The sequence below is a fragment of the Diabrotica undecimpunctata genome, chromosome 1, assembly GCF_040954645.1.
Source record: "Diabrotica undecimpunctata isolate CICGRU chromosome 1, icDiaUnde3, whole genome shotgun sequence".
In the NCBI taxonomy this organism is placed as follows: domain Eukaryota; kingdom Metazoa; phylum Arthropoda; class Insecta; order Coleoptera; family Chrysomelidae; genus Diabrotica; species Diabrotica undecimpunctata.
Genome location: NC_092803.1, coordinates 189,891,582 through 189,912,437, shown reverse-complemented (window position 1 = coordinate 189,912,437; position 20,856 = coordinate 189,891,582). Strand labels below are relative to the sequence as shown.

General features: G+C 32.0%; 2 protein-coding genes across 3 annotated transcripts in view; one reads left to right on the top strand and one right to left on the bottom strand.

Moving 5' to 3' along the window:
• Hs6st (heparan sulfate 6-O-sulfotransferase) overlaps window positions 1–17,187 on the top strand; it is a 48,578-nt gene extending 31,391 nt beyond the window's left edge. For both annotated transcript variants that reach the window (XM_072520868.1, XM_072520869.1), the window contains exon 5: window positions 347–17,187. In XM_072520868.1, the coding sequence (XP_072376969.1) occupies window positions 347–774 (428 nt within the window). In that variant the 3' untranslated portion in view covers window positions 775–17,187. The remainder of the gene's footprint in view (window positions 1–346) is intronic.
• LOC140432772 (SPRY domain-containing protein 7) overlaps window positions 1–20,856 on the bottom strand; it is a 129,726-nt gene that overhangs the window by 107,178 nt on the left and 1,692 nt on the right. The window contains exon 4 of the mRNA XM_072520870.1: window positions 3,936–20,233. Within this exon, the coding sequence (XP_072376971.1) occupies window positions 20,136–20,233 (98 nt within the window). The 3' untranslated portion in view covers window positions 3,936–20,135. The remainder of the gene's footprint in view (window positions 1–3,935; window positions 20,234–20,856) is intronic.

The following is a 20,856-nucleotide window of genomic DNA, read 5'->3' as shown; positions in this document are numbered from 1 at the left end:
AGCTAAAAGGGGACTATGTTGAGAAATAAATCGATTTAATTCCAAAAAACTGGTTTTTTCTATCAAAGGCTAGTTTTATATCAATCCACCCTCGTACAGTGAAAAAATTGAACACCTTTAGATTCTCAATACCTACTTTTAAGTAATGCAGATATTGTATATATCCCTAACGTTTGCCTTACTTTTATACTTGTACAGAGTGGGCATTCCTAACATTAATCTTCTTCACAGACATGTCTTGTGTACCTTCTATCACTATTTATTAAAATACAGAACTGGACTATATACTACAAGTAAATAAAAAAGTTTTAACCGTATTTTAACATTATTTTGCATACTTTTCTAGGTTGTTACAACAAAACGTATATGCCACAAGCCGAACGTGACAAAATCATGTTGGCCAGCGCTAAGAAAAACCTTCTCGCCATGGCCTTCTTCGGTCTAACGGAGTACCAGAAGATTTCCCAATATATCTTCGAAGAAACCTTCAATCTCAGATTCGCAATTCCATTCGAACAAAACAACGCGACGGTCTCCAGCTACACCCTAACAACTCTAACGTCAGATCAGTCCGAGAAGATTAAGAAGTTAAACAATCTAGACTTGGAGCTGTACAGTTTCGCTAAGAAAATTTTATTCGAGCGGTTCGAGAGGTTAAAAAGTCGCGATACGGACTTCAAGGGTCGGTTCAAGAATCTGGGAGTGTTAAACGTGAAGCAAGGGCCTACTGAATTCGATTGGGATAAACTGGAGGATCCTACGGATGCTCCTTAAGTCTAAGGGCAGCTCAAATAAAGTCTGATATTAGAAGTGCCATGTTTCCCCGTTTTTTCTATGAAAAATAATTGTAAGGGTTGTACAGTGTGAACGGAAGATGCATTTTTGTGAGTTAGACGTTAGATGAGGTAGTCTTTTGTTTCTGAGTTTCGAAACGAATTTTTAACCAATATCAGCTTATTTTGTCTTCCCTACAATCTAAGTGTTCGTAATTTATTTATTACAAAAATATATTTTTGCATGAGACTACCTCCACTGATAAGTGTTAGAAAGCGTGCATTATATCACAATACGATTTTAAATTAACGTTAAAGGCATTTCGTGTTAAATATAATTTGTTTATTATAAGAAGACATTGACGTTATTTCACGAACACTTGATAATTTACAAGTGAAATTGATCTCTATGTACTTGATTTTGTCAGTTATAGATTGAAAAATTTCTTTGAAATTATCTCAGTAAACAAAATAAAGAGGGGAAACTATTTTTAGTCAATGTTTTTGTCGGATTTCTTCTAATAGTAAAATAATTTATGGAATTTCCTCTCAAAAAAATTTTTATTAAAATATAAAAATGCACATAATGTTAGTTGTGACGTCATCGTCTATTTAAAATAAATACAGTATATTTATGTACAGCATTTACCAAACTTGGTGAACCAACGACGTAAAACGAAATAAAGAGCATTAAATGCTTGGCAAGATTTTGAGAAGAGAAAATAGTGGCTCACTAGGTTTATAATTTGCTGAAAGACTTAAATAAAATATATTTATATATGTGATATATTTATGAGATGTTAGAATAACAGTAAACAGCATGTTTTCCGTGAAATAAATGTTAGTTTCATACATGGGACTTAAAGGATACTTTATACTTTAAGGGATGTTAAACATCTCTTAAAATTGGAAATAATCCATAGTGTTTCTACTGGTGATTCCCCTATTGGTGTTTTCTACTTCCACACCTTTTTCTGTACGAAAATATGTCCGCACCATCTGATGTGAAATTTTTAACGCTGTGTTCATAACTAAATATATTTTATTTTATATTTCTCTATGTACTTCTCTACATTCATTTTAAAACTTTTTAAGTGTGAGATTCCCATTATATGACATTTCTTTTTGTCTTCTTAGTTCTTTTGTAGGTTTTATTTAAGAATTAACGTAAAAAGGTCGTCTAACGAAAGTAAAAGATTGAAATATGTAAGTTTATATGGGATTAAGCCACAATTGGTTGTAATGAAAATTAAATTTTATATTTGTTATTTGACATTTCGATTTCCACTTCAGAAATCGGTTTCAAAAAATATTATTTTAAAATAGTGAACTGTTATTATAACCAATCTTCTTCTTCTTCTTTTTGGCTTTTATTCTACTGAATAAACAGCCAGTACATTTGTTTTGTTAATTTTTGTGCCACTGTCGTGAGTCTGAGAATATATCTCATGCCCTATTATCAATTATCAGTGAATACAGACATTTTATCTACATATCTACATTTTATTTATGTTTTTTATTTTCTTATAATTGGTTTAAATGTTAATATTGGATAGGTTATTATGAAGGTTATAATTTTATATGATTGATCTGTAGGAATCTGAGAAAAATTTTGATAATTTTAGGGTTAATATCGCATAGAAGCATTGGTATGTTAATTGGGGTTTTAATATTAATTTTGATCAGCTCCTGATAGACATCATAATCTTTTATTTTGTTTATTGGGCATTCCCAAAATATGTGTTCTAGTGTATCCATTTGCCCACATACACAGTATGGGTTATCGCGAATGTTGATTTTATATAAATGTACTCCTGTCAGGCAATGACCAGTCCTCATTCTAATAATGGTAGTAATATGCCGCCTATATATGTATGGGATTGTGTCAAACCATGGTTTATTAGGAAAAAAAAATTTTATGTTGATATACCACTTGCCTTTTTATTGAAAAGGATTTAACCAATTATTTTGATGCATAGAATATATTTTATTTTTTAATAATGGCATGATATCCAAGTTACTTAATCGAATTTTAGCAGGAATATTTAATTTAGCCCCATACTTTGCCAGTTTGTCAGCTAATAGTTCTTTGACGGTTATGTTTTCTAAATTGACAGGTGACTTATCTGGCCTCGATATTGTAGGCAAACAGCCATGGCTGTGATTTGTCGAAGTCTCTGTTTTTGATGTTTCTTTTATTATCTAGCATATTGTTGGAATTGCAATATATTACCCTATTTCTCCTAGTTTTTGTAAGAAATGTTGTGAGTTTTGTATAAATGTTGTTGTGTTGTGTGCTAGAGGCTGTATTGTGAATTTGACAGTTTGTTTCAAGGAGAACCCAAGCTATTGCAAATTGGTCTGAGGAGTACACTTTCTTTCTGTATTTTTGAGACTCCGTATATGTATGGTGTCCTGCTGTAGTGGGATGTTAGTGTTTGGTAGTTAGTCAAGTGTTACTTAAATTTGTGTAGTATTTTATATATTCTGTTCTCTAATAATTTGGTTGGATCATTTTTTAGTTTTGTGTAATGTCCATTTGTTCCCAGTTCTTTGATTTTCTCGCGATATTGCCTTTTGTCCATAATTACAGTTGCGTTGGCCTTGTCATTTGGTAATATCATTATATACTCATCTTCTTTTAGAGCTTTGATAGCCCTCTTCCTTACTAAGGTTTGCTTTTGATTTTGAGCTTTTCGCCAGTTCCCTTTTGCACAGTACCCTCTATTCTTCCTGTGTGGGGTAGTTCTTCACATACTTTTTCAACTGCACCAATAAGTATATCTGTTTAGGATCTGATGAGCATGTTACAGCATAATTTAGACCTTTTTAGAGCATCTCACTTAATGAAGAATAAAATGTGTAACAAACTCATCAGCAGAATGTACCAGGCTCTGGTTGAGAATACTAAAACAAAAAGTCAGCAACAAGAATATACCAACAATAACGGATTAATAGAAAAACAGATGCACATCGTCTACAATTATACATAATACATATACAATACATAAACATACTTTGATGTCATCCTGAGGCTACAAACACGACTCACAAAATTTTCAACTAGAAGCATGTCTGTTTGCATACAAGATCAAGGTCAAGTATGTCACCCATCAGTTTGGAAAACATAACCCGCAAACAACTGTTTATCGACCACGTGACCTTATTGGTCATATGATCACATGGTCGATAAACCCGACAAATTAGAAAGGTTTTATCTGTCTCACTGGGGGAACGGGTTGGTATTCTAACGATCAGTCTATCTTGTATTATATGTCTATGGTTATAATAATATACAATATAATATTTAACTTAGACACGCCACAAGAAAACAGTTTCAGAACCTTATTGTGTAAGTTATTCTCTTGTTATTATAACACCTCATAGTATATGCATTTAAGACGTGTTTTTAGTATTTTTAAACCATATATTTTTAATCTCCGCTATCTTATCACCTTATAGGCTATTCGTGTCATCAAAAATGTCCAAAAAAGTGAATTTTTTCTTTAGCTGAACAGTAAGTTTATTAATTATTAAAGAATTTCCAAGGTCAATGAAAAACATCACCTATCTATAAGTCTTTTTGTTCAAATAGACAATATAGTTGACTATATTCCGTAGCAAATCCACTCCAGTTATCAACACTAAAATAAACAATGAATCGCGCCATTTACAGTGAGAAAATTAATTTTTAATAACCGCAGTGCGTCTTAAGAACACACACTCTTAAGATGTCACAGAGTACATTTAAAATTGTATTTAACTCATAGGCACGCATTCATGGTTTTCATAGAGTGATATGTACGCACGCTACAGTTATTAAAAAGGTTTCAAATTTTTGAACAATTGTTTAGTTAGCCTAACCAATTATCAAGACACCAATTGTTATATGATCTTGAAAGTTTTATTTTATTAGTATGAGATTAATATAGTATTACGACGTATCATTGAGCTATAGGAAACTTGCATTCATTTTTATTTAAATTTATTTCGAATATATGACTTAAAATAATAACTTTCCCAAGTGAATTTGAAACAATTATGGCATTTTTAGTTTAATTTTGAATGATAGATAAAATCTTGTTTGCATTCACATTTTTCCTCCATGTTTGACGTCACTGCCCTATATGCATGTCAAGTATGTTAAAGGTTAGAAATTCGGACAACTATCGAGACAACTCGAAAAATACATAATTTTGCATAAAAGAATAAAAACTTAGAATGATTTATTATGCTATAAATATACTTATTGACTTTTTTATTTTTAAACAATAGTCGTCACGCTTATAGGACAATGACGTGTCGGATTCATATTACATTATAAAATGCAAAAAGATGCAAAAAAACGCAACGGAGAAAATTTTGGTCAAATTCAAAGTATTTCAGTTTTTTTATTTTTGGCCCTAAATTGTGGGTGGCATATTCATTTGGCTCTAAAAAATGAACCAAGGCATATTTTGACATGAAACAAAAAACACAATGCTTAGGAGACATGGTTGCAACCGAAAAATAAGGTTTTACGAAATTTCGCAAACGGAATTATTCCACAGGATGTTTCAAATTTAGAATAATAAAACCACGTTTTAATTAACCCCTTACAATAAGTCAAATATAAAATGTTATCAAAAAACTGACTATACCAAATTAAAATTTATAAATTTATACACGGTGTGCTAAAAATATTATCAAAATAGGTATAAAAATAAAAAAATTGAAATACTTATTTTTTGCTTGGACTTCGATGAAGCGATTAAGGTCCAAAAGTATTTTATTAAAATTTATATACTGAGGATAAAGTCTCACCACCCACCCTGTCAAATACAGGGTATTTCATTAAAAAATAACAAATATTTGATGGAGAACAGTTTTTTGGAAGACCTGTATATTTACACCCTCTTATGTTTGTAAATAACGGTTTTGGTATCTTTTTTAATAACATATGTAACAGACGTTGTCACGAATGCCGATCAACCTGTATATATATTATTAGTGTAATATATTTTTGAAAAATCAGATTTTTACAACCCTTCACAGGAAGAGTCAGTAACTACCTTTGCTATTTAAAAAAAAATAAGGGTGTGGCTGTCACCTGGAGATGGTTCATCGAAATACCGAAACTTTTATGCCGTCAGATATTAGAAAAAGTCTAAAAAGTGACGTGCTCTAGCGATTTTGTTTCATCGTTAAAATAAACGGTTTGACAGGGGGGTAAGACTTTATCCTTTCACTGTATATAAGGTATTACGATTGCGGAACTAATTTTATTAATTTATTTTTCTCGAATAAGGAAAATACACTCTTTTTTAACTTGTGCATCCTTTTTAACGCAAATTAGTCTTATAAGAAAATATGTACCTTGCTGTCCGTTATTTTAATATGTATTTTATTCAAATCGACAATTTATATACATAAGCAACTGTTGTTTTATGTTAAAAAGACAAAAACAAATAAAATAGGTTACTTTTTATACTAGATAATTTCATATTTCGGTTGTTATATTAGGCTATAAAAGACACATCGAAATAGTTTCACGTAGATAATTGAAACATCAGTGAATATACACTACAAAGAACAAACTATTGCTAAATGAAACATGTTTTGTGTTAAATTTAGGTATTAATTGAATTGGTGCAAACTGTCATGAAAATATTTATACTTTTTTAACAAATCTCAACACTGTTACGCTGTCAACGCTTTTAAATTTATATAGAAGGCTTTATAATTATTAGTATGATCTCTGATTGTCGAATCCACACACCAAAATGAAGAAAAAAAAGCTGCGTGCACACATAATGAAAATGCTATATTTTTTAATACATACCAGGGATCTCATGCAATCGACCAGAAAAGTTCCCAAGCTGAGTCTCAATAGATCTACCAGGTACAACACTCTACCAGTTACCAAATTGTTTACAGGCAATTCCGAGTTCAAATGAGTAAAGCTAACCTGCCTAACGACGGTCTCAACTCAGCACTCAAATCACAGAAAAATTTCTTGTCCCAGAACTGAGTTGATTTAGGACCTCAGAAGCACACTAACAAAGATTGAACACATCAGTTCACACACAAAGAATATACAGATACAATTCTGAGCCATTTTAAGCTTTTAAATTAATCTTGTTATGAATCTCTCTAAATTGAAGTTGTTTCCATCCGATGATTATACAAATAAAAAATTCGTGGCTAATTTGAAAGGACAACTCTCACTTGCTGGCTTCTACAAGCCGATCCATCACTGCGCGCCTCTCAAAACACAATCGGAAGTGTTTAGATCACTAGAGTTGACTAACAAAGATGGTCGTCCGCTTTTCGCAAAGCCAAATCTGAAAGTGAGTTCCTTCTCAATAAAGTTTCCAGTTCACACCAAATCTAACTGCAAGTGTTTATGCAATAACAAACTCAGTATACTGAACAAATAAATACCATCTTCTAGAATAGTTTTAATAACAAGAAATTGTAGCAGCGTTGCATTGTTTTGTCCTTAAACCTGTATAATTGAGCGATGCATAGTTGCCACATTTAAAACTAACTTACAATCTAAAATTAACGATATATAATAGATTATTGACAGTTTGTTCCAATCGTTTTATTGTAAGTTTATTAAAATATTTAACATTACCAAAGATTTAGTAAATAACGTTAATTTTATTGTGCAATTATCCCAACAAACCATTTTGAGACATTCTAAATACGATAGGTATCTTTAGTATTAAAACAATTGATTTATACATAAAAGTCTTTATATTTATTTGATATTATATACACCGGGACCATCACATCATAAAAGAGTTGGCAATTGCTTTGTTGGGATATTATTCAAATTAGGTATAAGTTTGATATATTATTAATATAATTTTTTATATTCTTCAAGTTTTTACTGCCTTGGAATTCAGCAAGACCCATAGAGGCACTATTAATCGTGACATGACTCCGCTATATTTTGTGGACGTTATGATTTTCACTGAATTATCGTATATAATGTAATGTTAATTTACTCCCTGTGTTTTGCTGTACTAAAAAACTGGATTTGAATTATTTAATGATTAACAAGTGCTCAAACCATTAAGTAAAAAATGAGAAACTACTTAAGCATCTCCATTCTTTTAACAGGGTCTTCACGTTCAAACAATAACTTAAATTTTACCTGAAGACTCGAAAAATTTTATTAACCAGTCTCTTTTTATATTGCCTATATCTTTCTTCCTGGGCATTTGGCAATTCATCCAGAAGTGTCTACATTATCCGTATTGACTTTTCTATTTTTGTTGAATTCATTTCATCCCCTGTTCCTTAAATACATGATGTATTTTGGTTTTGTCCTTCAATTTTGTTTAATTTATTTATATTAACCTCAAGATTGACATCACATGTCATTTCTTAACTGTTAGCAACCATGATTGGTATTATATTCTTATATTGTTTTAAAAGAATTACAATATCAAGTCATAAAATAGTTTTTGGTGATTTAGATGACGATTTTAACACTAACTCTATATTGGCAGCTTGAAAACTATTAATTACAGTAATGTAATAATATTTAATATTTTTTTACTGTTTTTATACTAAGTATAATTATGTGATTAATGATATTTATGTATACACTTTAATTATATTATTATTTTAACTACTTAGTTATCTAATTGACGCATTGAATGAACTATTGTTGCTCATGAATAATTTTGATTATTGTTAAAAATATTTTCCAACATAATGTCTCTTGTGACGTGTAAGTTATATAAGACCCTTAAACTATCGGTGATTTCCTCTTAAATCTATCGCACGTCATTCAATGTGATGTCATTTTCGTACAGCGTTGCCTTATTGTCGGAATATTAGGGAATTTAGGAAATTATGAAATAATTTGTTCATAGGTACAGCTGCCGCCATTGAATAGTTTACTCCTTTACATATATTTATAGTACCCGATTTTTTGAATTTTTACCTCGTTTAAACGCACATTTTACATCAAAGTGGCGTTAATTACCAGTGGCGGTCCCATAATAGATTGATTAAAATTCAAAAATCAGAATAAAATAAATCTGTTTTACAAAATGTAAATTATATAATGGAGTTTTTTTGAATAAAATGGATTGTGTTCTTAATAACGAAAATAAGGAAGTCTGGGTTTTAAAATATCTATTTTATTTTAAATCTATTGTATATTAAATAATAATAAAGAGTAACACATTTTTTTTTATGGGGAGGAGGTGGTAAATCTTCTAAAGAGCGTACCATGACGTGTCCAGTTAAGGATGCCCTGGCGTCTGTTGGATTCGGGAGTCGTGCTCACAGATGTAACCATAGCTCCCTGCCTACTGACTAAAGTCCACCCCCTCAACCGGGCTACTCATGCGGTAGGTCCTCTCCAGACTGGTTCATCACACAAATATCCCGTCTTTTCTTTCTATCTCTCTCGCTCTCTTACCTTTGCTGCAGATTTTTCTCTAGTATCTCCTTCTTTCTGACGATTTGAGTTACTGCATCCAGTATTACCCTGTATTCGGTCTTTCCCCTTATTGCTACCTGCGTTATTGTATTTACTTTTACCCTACCTACCTTCTTGTATAATTAATTTTTCGTCATTGAAAATTCTGCACTCGAATACACAGTGTTCCGCCGTATCAGACATTCAACATTCTGTGCAATTTTCACCGCTACCTTCCCTATTCTTTCTAGGTAGGCCCTGAAAGAGCCGTGCCCTGTTAGGAACTGGATGAAAAAGTAGTTACTGTCTCTGTCGCCGCATTCCATTAAGTCTGCAATATATGGACTTAATATCCTCGTCCAGGCCGAACTATGCTTGTTTGTCCATTCTTTCTGCTACTCCGTTAATTTGCTATTCCTAGACACTATTTTTTCCTGCTCATAGAAGAACTACCCCCAAGTACTTCACTTTTTTGGCAGGTAAGATCCTTCCATCCTCCAGTGCAAAAACTATATAGTAGTCCCTGCTTCCCATCCACGTCTTCACTTTGCTGAGGGCTCGTTTCGCTCTATGCATGATTTGACCAGTTTTCGTTGAGCTCAACTAGTACCACCAGGTCGTCCGCATACGCTATTGCCTGTATACCAATGCCCAGGTCGGCCTTCAAAATCTCGTTGTAAATATCATTTCAAAGCAATGGCCCCAAGACTGAGCCCTGCGGCACTACTAAAAGCATTTCTTATATCGAAAAATAAAGCCACCATCCACCTGCTCCTAATATGGATATCTCCCTCTAGATTCTGCTTATGGCGCCTACCGCCGATTTTCCTTTTTTCCTTTCCTGAACCCATACTGGTGGTCAGATATGCCACCTTTCTCCATTATCTCCCTCTTCAACCTTGTCTTCACAAGAATATCAAAGACCTTGCTTAAGGTATTTAACAGGCATATAGGTCTGTACTTCCCAGGCTCCTTTGCCTCTAATTCTGCCCACAAATTTTCGATGGGGAAGGTCTGAACTCCGTGAAGACCACAGAAGAACATTAACATGAGTTTCTTCCATCCATTCTCGAACAATTCTACTCGTATGCACCGAGCAAGTGTCATATTGGCACTGATGGCAACATTCTGTTCTCAAGATTATGTTTGTAATATAATCCTGTTAATTTTTCTTCTAAATGAGAACAAACGTCCGGGTCTTCAGTACTCATATATCCCCATACTTTTATCGAGAATCCTCCGTTATTTCTTAAATGATGAGTATACCGTTCATCAAACCTATGACTTCTAGGCCTATAAACTCTTATTCGACCATTGCTACATGATTAAAATACTTTTTCATCGGAAAATGCAACCTTAGACCAAAAATTTTCTTCACGGTTTATGAATTCATTACAAAATGCAACTCCTCTCGTCTTGTGATACTCAAAAGGTTTCCTTGCAGCTGCACAATTTTTCAATTCACTTCCTTTAATCCTTCTACGTGCAGTGTGAATGCTGCCCAGAAACACTGTCTTTTCGCTAGTTTTTCGAGATGACAAAAGGAGATCTCTCATATAATCTATACCTCATCTTGTTGATCTGTGAAGATCTTCTGCCCTCTTGAACCACCCGATCGTGCTATAGAGTGAAAATGATCCCATCTTTGTTTTCCATATGCACATATGGCTCACGTTCAAATCTGCAGCAATTTGCCTTAGTGACCAATCCTCTTTAAGTTTGGCAATTGCTCTTATTTTTTGCGCGTCATTCAAATGCATTCTAGGCATTTTTGATGCGTTTATAGCTTTTTATTTTATTTTTAAATACGCGCGAAATTTTTGACATTTAGCAAATCCGTATGACACTGCGATTGTACAGTATTACAATGTAAAACTGATGATGTAAACTATTTAGGGACCACAGCTGTACACGATGTAAAATATCAACGACAAAAATAATGAAGCATTAAGAAAAAATTGTGTTATTAATAACAAACTACTAGCGACTAAATATTCATAATTAAAAAATATGCAATTATAAGTTACTGTCGGTACAGAGTTCAGTGGTTCTATCTGAAAACGTTTTAAGGGATTTATAAAATTGAATCTGTGACATTAAATCAGAATTTATTAGCAAAAGTTGTCACAATTATTATTTCCTTTGTGGTAATATGTTAACATATATGTATTCCCGTAATAGGTTTGGGATTATTGTCTTTAGTTAATGAAATTTAAAGTAGTTTGGTATAAATTGACGACATAAAAATCGTATGAACGACGTGCAATGGACTTGAGAGGAGATATGGCATAGTAATTTTCAGATTAGCTTACTGGAAAAGTAACATCACCTTTTACACTTATGTGGAATATTTGTATACTTTCTTAAATCACATGTAGCACGGTTATATATTCTTCCGTCAAAAACCCCAACCTTAGTGAAAAATTTAAGCTTTTTCGAAAGCCCGACTCATATTTCACTTATTATCTAGCTGGGAATACACATTTAGCTACATAAATATTTATTTTACTATAGAAATGCAATAAAGTAGTGTAATAGAAACAACGAACGAACAAAACCTACCAGTAAGTTTAGTATACAACTTTAATGTTCCAAACTAAATACAAAAAAACAATGCACAGAAAAAATAATTTGTCAGTTACTGCTTTACTGTCAAATATATGATAAACAATACACCATATTAGTGTAATGTCATTCCGCTATTTTTTAGGTTAAGTACCCGATACTTGATGATAAATAAACCATATTACATGTTTATATAACGTAACGGTACATACTTTTGATTAGTTAATAGTTTGCTGTTACCGTTTATCAACAGTCTAGAAAAACCTATTTAAAATAGTCAATAAATTATATTTCGTCATGTGTCTTCCTTTTCATCTATTGTAGCTAATTTTCTACAGCGCTACAGTGTCCATCCAACAACTCTTTTAATTTGGTGAAAACATTGTAATCAGTATTCCAGTGTCCTTCACTGGTTAAGATTTCCCAAGATAAGTCTTAATTTTCGCTTTTATGTGACCTCCCAACTCGCATCTTAATAATGTGATACAGATCCTTGCATCAGGGCTACGTACTAACTAACGGCATACGTTTCGGCATTAGTTTAAGTTCATTGAGCTTAAGTTAGTTAATACATTTCCGCATAAAGCGTGATGCGACTAATAGAAAAGCATCCGCGATTGCATTACTTTAACAACGGTTACTTAGTCGCTTGGATAGATTATTTATTCTTCTTCTTAGCCTTCTTTGGTTCATTTTTGGACATACTCCCAACTCCTTCCATCGATCTCTATCCTGAGCAACATACTTCCAATTTGGTCCAGATTATTTTTTAATTACTTTTAGACTACATACTCAGTAATTATTACAGCACAGTTAAAAATATCGCGGAGTCGCTTTGAGGGTTAAATAGACCAATAAGATTACTTTTCCGAACATAGAATGTGTATGCCATGGATTTTATTTTGAAACCGGACTTTTTTGACTGGTGGAGAGTGAATTTAAGGTAAGGACGATCTAGTTTCCACGTAGGATTATATACTCATTTCGTAACAGATACAGGTATCAATTGTGTAAAAAAATTCTATATACTTATTCCACAACCCTTGTAATTTTACTTTCTGGCACCCCCTCTTAATACAAATCCAAATAAATTTACTTTTCTTATATTTTTCTTCTTTATAAAAAGCCTTGATACCAGTAGAGACTATTAACATTAAAAAATGGCGGTGTGACATTGAAATGAATTAGTTTTGACTTTAATAATTTTACAAACATCACACTCAAAATATTAACACAAGTACCATTTACCATAGACCTTCCATAGCTTTACTCAGAAGATTCAATATAAACATAAAATGTCCGTTCAGAGTAGCAATACTTACTGATAAATGTGACTAAAATAACCCAAAAATATAAGTAGCTCCCGCTTTAAAATTTAAATTATACAGAATAAAATAAACTAAAAATGAAAGTCAAATGTTTTTGATGTGTGCGAGAAAAATATTTGGTATTAATAACTTTTATGGCAAATGATGTGTTAAATAACTAATTATATATAAATACATCACAACAAAATCTTGTCAGTCACTTTCATATAGTACCTAATTTATTTTGTGTGACATATATTTCGCGATAATAAATATATTACATAACATTACATAACAAATTATATAAGTGTCAGTGACGTCTCGTGTGCGCACTGGGTACTATATTATTTACATTTTGACGAAATGTATATAGAATTCATTCGGATAGGAAATGATTGCCGAATCCCGATTATCAAACATTATTTGATACAGGGTTGATAATAAAAACAAAACTTAGAGTAAGAGACAATCTAATATTTGATTCGCTAATATAGATTTATATATGTACACACTTGTTAGATAATTGCATTTTTACCGTGTTTAGAATTAAAATAATAACATATCTTGAGCATTTTGTGTTGATGATTGGCAAAGTAAAAAAACGATAAATCGGTAAAGTAACAAGGGAACAAAATAAAGAATTCTTATTACGCCATTTTTCTCTGGCATTTCGGTTAAAACTGTTAAGTTCCAGTTATCTCATATTAGCTTTTTGTGTTTCTGTTGTAATATCTAATAGTCCCAAGTATATTCCTTCCATAATAAAAGATGCTATAAAATTTCTACAATACTATTGTTATTCGTACCCTCTATTCAGATTAACACATTTTTCTCATCTATGTTATAGCATTTATTATGCTTTGTGAAATAAAGGTTGGTCAATATGTGCAAACCCCTGATTTACTGCACTATCAGTATCCGTAGAAAATGCTTAAAAAACCACGCAAGGGTTCTATAAGTTTTGCTGGGGCTCAAATCAAGAGAATATGGTGGATACTCAACTAATTCGAAACCTAATTGCTGTTCCAACGCCAGAACTGACTGGATACATTGTCACGGCGCAAGAGTTTAGTTCTTTTATGGCGCCACGTCATTTTGGAATTCAAATGACAATAACTGTCTGTAATTGTCGCTCCTTGTTTTCTTGCTTCTTGAATTTATTCGTCTGTAGTGAACCTTGATGTGTCGGCCACTCCTTACTCTGTATTTCGGTCTCTATCGTACTGATGGATTTAGGAGTCATCGACTGTCTTCTTGCAAAAATAGTTTCTTTGTCTTCTGTATATGTCTTGTTCACACGTCGTATCTATCTTGCAACACGAGATCCTGAACTTTTTAACATTTTCTTTTGTAATAACGATTTTGGCGCTCCACCTGCATATTCGTCTGTAAACGACTGTCTACCACATATAAACACACTACACCTCCTTTTCACTATGTCACATAATACTAAATATTTCCCTTACTTACCCACTGAATCTTCAAGAATTTGTATTGGAGTCATCTCTTTTAAACGCAAAGATTTAATCATTGAGCCCCCCCCCCCCCCCCAAATTTCTCGTCACGATATATTTTGAGACTAAGGTCCGCTTGCCATTGTACTAATTTCAGTACTAAATATATTAGTAAGTTGCGCGAGTCGATTTAGTATGAAACATGTGTGCTTGTGTTTGCAACTATCTTAATTTTAATTAGCATCTAGGCATGCGCTCTACCAATTTTGTATTGATAACCTAACAATGAAGTTTGTTTTATGATCAGAGTAAACAAAACAAACAGGTAAATAGTGATGGTGAGAAAGAAGTTAAAATTATGAAATTCCAATCAATTCAGTCTCAAACTTTTTTCTTCTGCGTAATTCTGTTTGCCTATGACCACGTACTTTCAGCGCTCTAGTAGTAAATGAACTTTCTTCTTTTCTCGTAAAGGTTTCTTATCAACGAGTGTACTTCTGCATCCGCTAATCGCCCTTGATAATATATACAGCAGTTGCAGACGAAACATCAGCACCAAGCAATCCCGAAACACGGCCTACAAATCTCGATAACAATGTATCTTTACAAGAATTATCTTGATACTTTTCTTGACTATGTATTTGGTTTTCTCTTAGTTTTTACTCAAAACAATACCGCTTTGTTTTGTTTTTCAATAATTTAAAAACTTTATAATTGTTACTAACAATAAATTTCAACATCGTTTTGTCACTGTAAATTGATTCATTGATCAAACTATAAATGGGCTGTTAAAAACTCCCTGCATAGTTTTTTATAGTATTAATGTTTGAACAAATACTCAAGGTATGTCCATTTCATTTTCCTGAGACTGATACCCTTTGTTCGAAATATCTAGTTTAATAGTAATGCAAACATTGTCACTATCACAGCATTTATTGTTTTCGTTTTTAAAAGAGTGATATATATTGTAGAAAAATGCTTCATCAGGTATATACATGTGTATTTATTTTGCATGAAGAAATATAATAGTTTTTACAAAGTTTTTGTTTTATTATTGAAATCCTTAAAGCCAAAGTTCCTGACAAAGAGTCTATAAGCATCCTAAATATTATGAATCTTATAAATGTTATATTTACGGCACATTTGCAAATTTTAAGGTAAGATATAGTCGCCTTGTATTTCAGTGAGACTGTGTAAAAATATATCTATCTGTAAAAAAAGCAGGCAATAAAAAAATCGGTTGCCTGTAAAGTCGGTTTTACGGGCGAAGATTTTACGTGACAACGTCTTTTTCTCGGTAGAATATTTATTGATATGAATATTATTAAATTGCACAATAGGAACAAGGAATCACTATCAACATGGGAGGAAATCAGCTTTTTTTAGATTGTCACCTTGAAATATCCATAAATTGACTGTATTTTTGTATCAAAGTGGGCTACTCCAATTAACTCAATTAATATACACAAAATAATATAAACAAAGCTTAAAAGGTTCTTTATGCTTTGAAAGTGGTTTATAAACAACTGAATTGTAATGTATATTTTACCGCCTTTAATAAATATGAAGTATAGACTAAATTTTGTGTAAAGAACAAACATTCAACAGACCTAATAGTAAAAACATATTGATTTAAGTGTGAATTTGAGATAATGTGCTGACAAAATGTTAAATCCTAAGAAAACAAAATTATGTTTTTATGTATATTCATTATACTTAATACTCTTGGGTAAAATACCTCATATCATATATGTCTTTAGACACAGTTAATAATTTTCATTGAAGTTTAAACTATAAAGAATGTTTACAATCATTGCTCAATATTAAATGGATAAATCCATAGCAATATTATAAAAGAATATAGGTCCCTAGGTAATTTCCTAAAATTATATCTGATACTGGTGGTTCCCCCTAAAATAGGACCTTCTCTATTTTAGTAACAATCTGTTTTGGGGGAACCACAACATTTTTTATATATAAGGTGAATACGCAATTATTAAACGCACAAACGCAGTTCTTTCTTCATTAAAGTGAATTTGTGTGAGGTGTAAGCACTCCATATTTTCACTACAGCCACAGCTGACGATACTTTCAACGATTTTCAACTTAGCGATTCAACGCGCCTAATTCTCTAGTGCCGCGCGCAGCGGACCGATCATGTTTGAGTGGGAGAGAGACGCAAGGCATTCGCCGGTCCGGCGGGCCTCTCTCTCGTTCGGTGACTCACTGTAACAGACGTGAGCGGGCGTTACACTTTTTCTTAAATGACTCCGAGCCACAACCTAATTTAAGACGTTGTCACGTCAAAATACTCTACCAGTAGTTATTAACTGCAAAATTATCAATGACTGAGATGTATAATAATATAAAGTTTTAATATTCTTATCGATATTTACATTCAGATGTGCCTGGTATTATGTTTGAAATTACGGGAAGTCACCCAGTTGAAGTTTTCATCAAACTGTTGATCAGTCCACGTGGACCAATCAAAACATCGGATATCGCTAGTATGACAAATCATAATGCGTTATCTTTTATCGGCACACTTGTGCTTCCTTCGGGTAAGAAATAACAATATTTGCCTGAGCGACCGAAGCCATAAAATAGTTTATCAAGAAAAATCACGTTTGGTCCCGTCCAGTGTTTTGCACTTGGGTTGCAACCCAAGATTTTTAGTATAACCATAACTACTACAGTGTTCAGTTAAATTCGAATAGTGAACTGCAATTGAGCTTGGTTGTGACTTCGTCAGTGTCTTTTTAAACTTCTTTTAAACAATTTTTTTTTATATAGGTATTATTATTTTACAATAACTTCTGTTCAGTCGAGTCGATTATTGTTATCACTATCTAGATATATCATACAAGTTAATAACGCCGATATTAAAATGAAACTTTTTGATAAAATAAAATATTTACCGATGCCCACATAATTTAAGGACAGCGAAGGTTCCATTTACATGTAAAATCAAATGTTTGCAAAATAATAACTTTTATTTAATTTAAAATTAGACATCTACGCTACTGTTCAGCAGACTACTGGTCACTCTAACATTGTTACGAATTTGCTAGTATCTTACTTTGCACAAACAAATATATAATGGAAGAATACTAAAGCATTCCAGCACAGTAAAGAGGTGAAATTATTTATTTATCAAATATTATATAGAGTATGTAGATTTGCCTTTTTTACTAAATTTAATTTTGATTCATTTATATGTAGGATACTTATTTACATACTTACTTTGTACAAAATGTAGCCAGATGTAGATTCACATATAAACTAATTTTTACAATGATTAAGTAACAAAAATGATCACAAACTCTTACATTGAAAAATGATCATCATTATGACAAGCTTCACAAATCCATGAATTTATATGTGCAATTAATAATCGTTTTCAGACGGTTTGTTGCATTATTGAAGTTTATACAAGACTTTGTATATTTTAAAGATTTTATTGTTTTTAAAGGTTCTTTACCACAAAGATTAATACATTTCTTCGTTTCAAACCAACTCTAGAAACAGTTATTCCGCTATGACCACGTAGCCTTTCGTTGATGCTTCAAAAAGTAAAAAAAAAATCGTTGGAACTTGGTCTACACTGTTAACTTGATACCAGAGAGAAAAAAAAAATTTGTACAAATCTAAAGCTTAGCTTTAAGAATAGAATAGAACAAAATACTAGTTCACGTAAAGGATGTTAACAGAGGTGAAAAAATACTGACAATTTATTAAATGAAGAATTTGGAAGAAAACCAATTGAATTACCAGAGACAGAGAGTAACAGCAGTGGTCAACAAAGTAACAAAGAAGTTGTTCAAGCACTACATAAAATTAAAGAAAAGGTAAATCAGTTGGACCAGATTATACCCTGTTGAAGTATGGATAGCAACAGGAAAGAAAGGAACAATTTGGCTAACAGAATGGTTTAATGAAATTACGGAAATGCCAGACGAATGAAAAACAGTATATTAGTACACAAACATAAAGGAGATGTGCATCAATATACAAATTGCAAAGCCGTAAAACTACTTGTTTACATAATAGAAATATGGATATTTATTATTAGACAGATATGTGAAAAAACAGACATATCCGAAAATTAGTTTGGATTTATGTAACATGTAATTTTCATTATAAGGCAGCTGATGAAAAATTATATACTTATAAGGTATTCATTGATCTTGAGAAAGCATATGATATAGTTCTTCAAGAGAGTCTGTGGTGGCCGCTTAATAATAAAAAAGTCCCTGGAAGTAATGACTAGTGTTAGTATATGTCTGGGAGAGACTGATAAATTTCATGTGAAAATAGGAATGCATCATGGTTCAATGATTAGTCCTTATTTAATTGTTAAGTTCATTTACGATTAATGTACTAATACAAATGAAATGACAACTTTAGAAGGTGAAATGGTTTTGCAAAGTAATAGTTTTAAGTATCTAGTATCGATTTTACAAAATAATAGAGAAATATATGGAAATACATACAGCAGACTTAGGGCGGGATTGATGACATGGAAGGAGGCTAGTGGTGTATTGTGTGGCCTTCTTCCTGTGCCATATTCTCCTTGCACGTTGGCGATCATTCTGGCCCACATAATTGGAGATTTTTCAACCGAGAGATTCGTCATCTACCTGGCATGAGAATGAGATATATTAGCTGAAGTCTGGGGATAGTACCAACTGATGCCAAAATGAGAAAGCCACACCGAAATGATCACCCAAACAAAGAATTGCTAAGTTATAAATTCCTGGAAGCAGTATGAGGGGAAGACCAAAGAAAACTTAGTGGGAGAAGTTTAGGCAGGACACATTTGTGAAGACTTTGTTTTGCAGTTGCTATTGATATGGGCCTAGATAAAAACTTGGAGAAATAGGAAGCAGACCCAACATAGGGATAATAGCAAATAGAATGATATATTTTTTCTATATCATACCAAAAATTTACAGCGTTCATCCAGTATATATAAGATCATTATTATTTTCGATATATAAATTTTTAGACAATGTCTATTATTATATACAAATATGTTAAAAATGTACATCTATACATATTTAATCGGTTAAAGACCTTAAACTAAGATAAACTATTATACAGTCAAGATTCTCAAAATTGAGCTTACATAAATCTTTACATTATTCAATGAACAAATAAATACTATAAAAAAATAAAATAATTGCTGGCATTCGGAATACTATCAAAGTTTTAGTCAAAAGCTGGAAAAAATTACTCTGCTATCACGAATACTAACATAAAAGTAACAATGTTGTTTTGCTGCATCGGAAACAAAAATAAAATAATACCTTTTGATTTAAACTTAACTTGCTCAATGATAATAATAAGTGGGACATTTTATTAAGTCTTTTAGAGCGTTTTAAAGACTTTAAAATCGTGTTCGGTATTTATGAGATGCATTTCAATTCTAATAGAGTCCTATTTTGTAATTGTGATGTCATTGTAATAATAAAAAATAGAATATACTTTTTGCATTCAGAATACTACAACAATAGTCTTTAAAATACTTATATAAAAAATAAAGCTATTTTTATAAAATAAATAAAATTTGTTCATTTTACGTATAGATCTTAACTAAAAAATGTGTATATTAAAGAAGTGATTGTTCTAACATAATCTTATCAAACCCAGAGGGAGGTGGATGGTTAAAGTTGTCCAAAATTATGTCCAATATAGCTCCATCATCAACTACAAAGAATAAAATGATTAGTAAAAAATATGTTAAATAACCCTAATTTACTTTATGGAAAATATTCATGTCATATATAAATGTGGCAATGAAATCACAATATGAAATAAGAGGGCTGGCCAAGAATGAAAAACGTATGTACACAACTATCACACTATAAATAGCAAAATCATATAAATCAAGTTTAATATCGAACCTATAAAACTTAACATAATACAGGTGTATTCCTTGACTAGATTTCTACTCAGAGTTAGAGAAGGAAATGTCAAGCAAAACAGGAAGAAAAATGAAGATTATAATCAGAGACTTCAACACTGAAGTGGGTTCAATCCAGACAATTGAAGACCACTCTACAAATATTCTAGGAAAATGAAGGTTAGGAGAACATTTTCTAATGTACTGTGCCATCAAAGAAACAGCTACAGAAAACATCATGTTCACACTCAATCCATGATGATTATAAACATGAAAGTCACCTGGTGGTAGGTATTGAAATTAAATATATTTGATACTCTGAATTCAGCAGAGTAAAATACATATGTTTTATTGACTATAAAAAGGCCTTTAATTAAGTGAAGTGGAATAAACTTTATGGCACGATGACAGAGATGGAAGTTCCTCA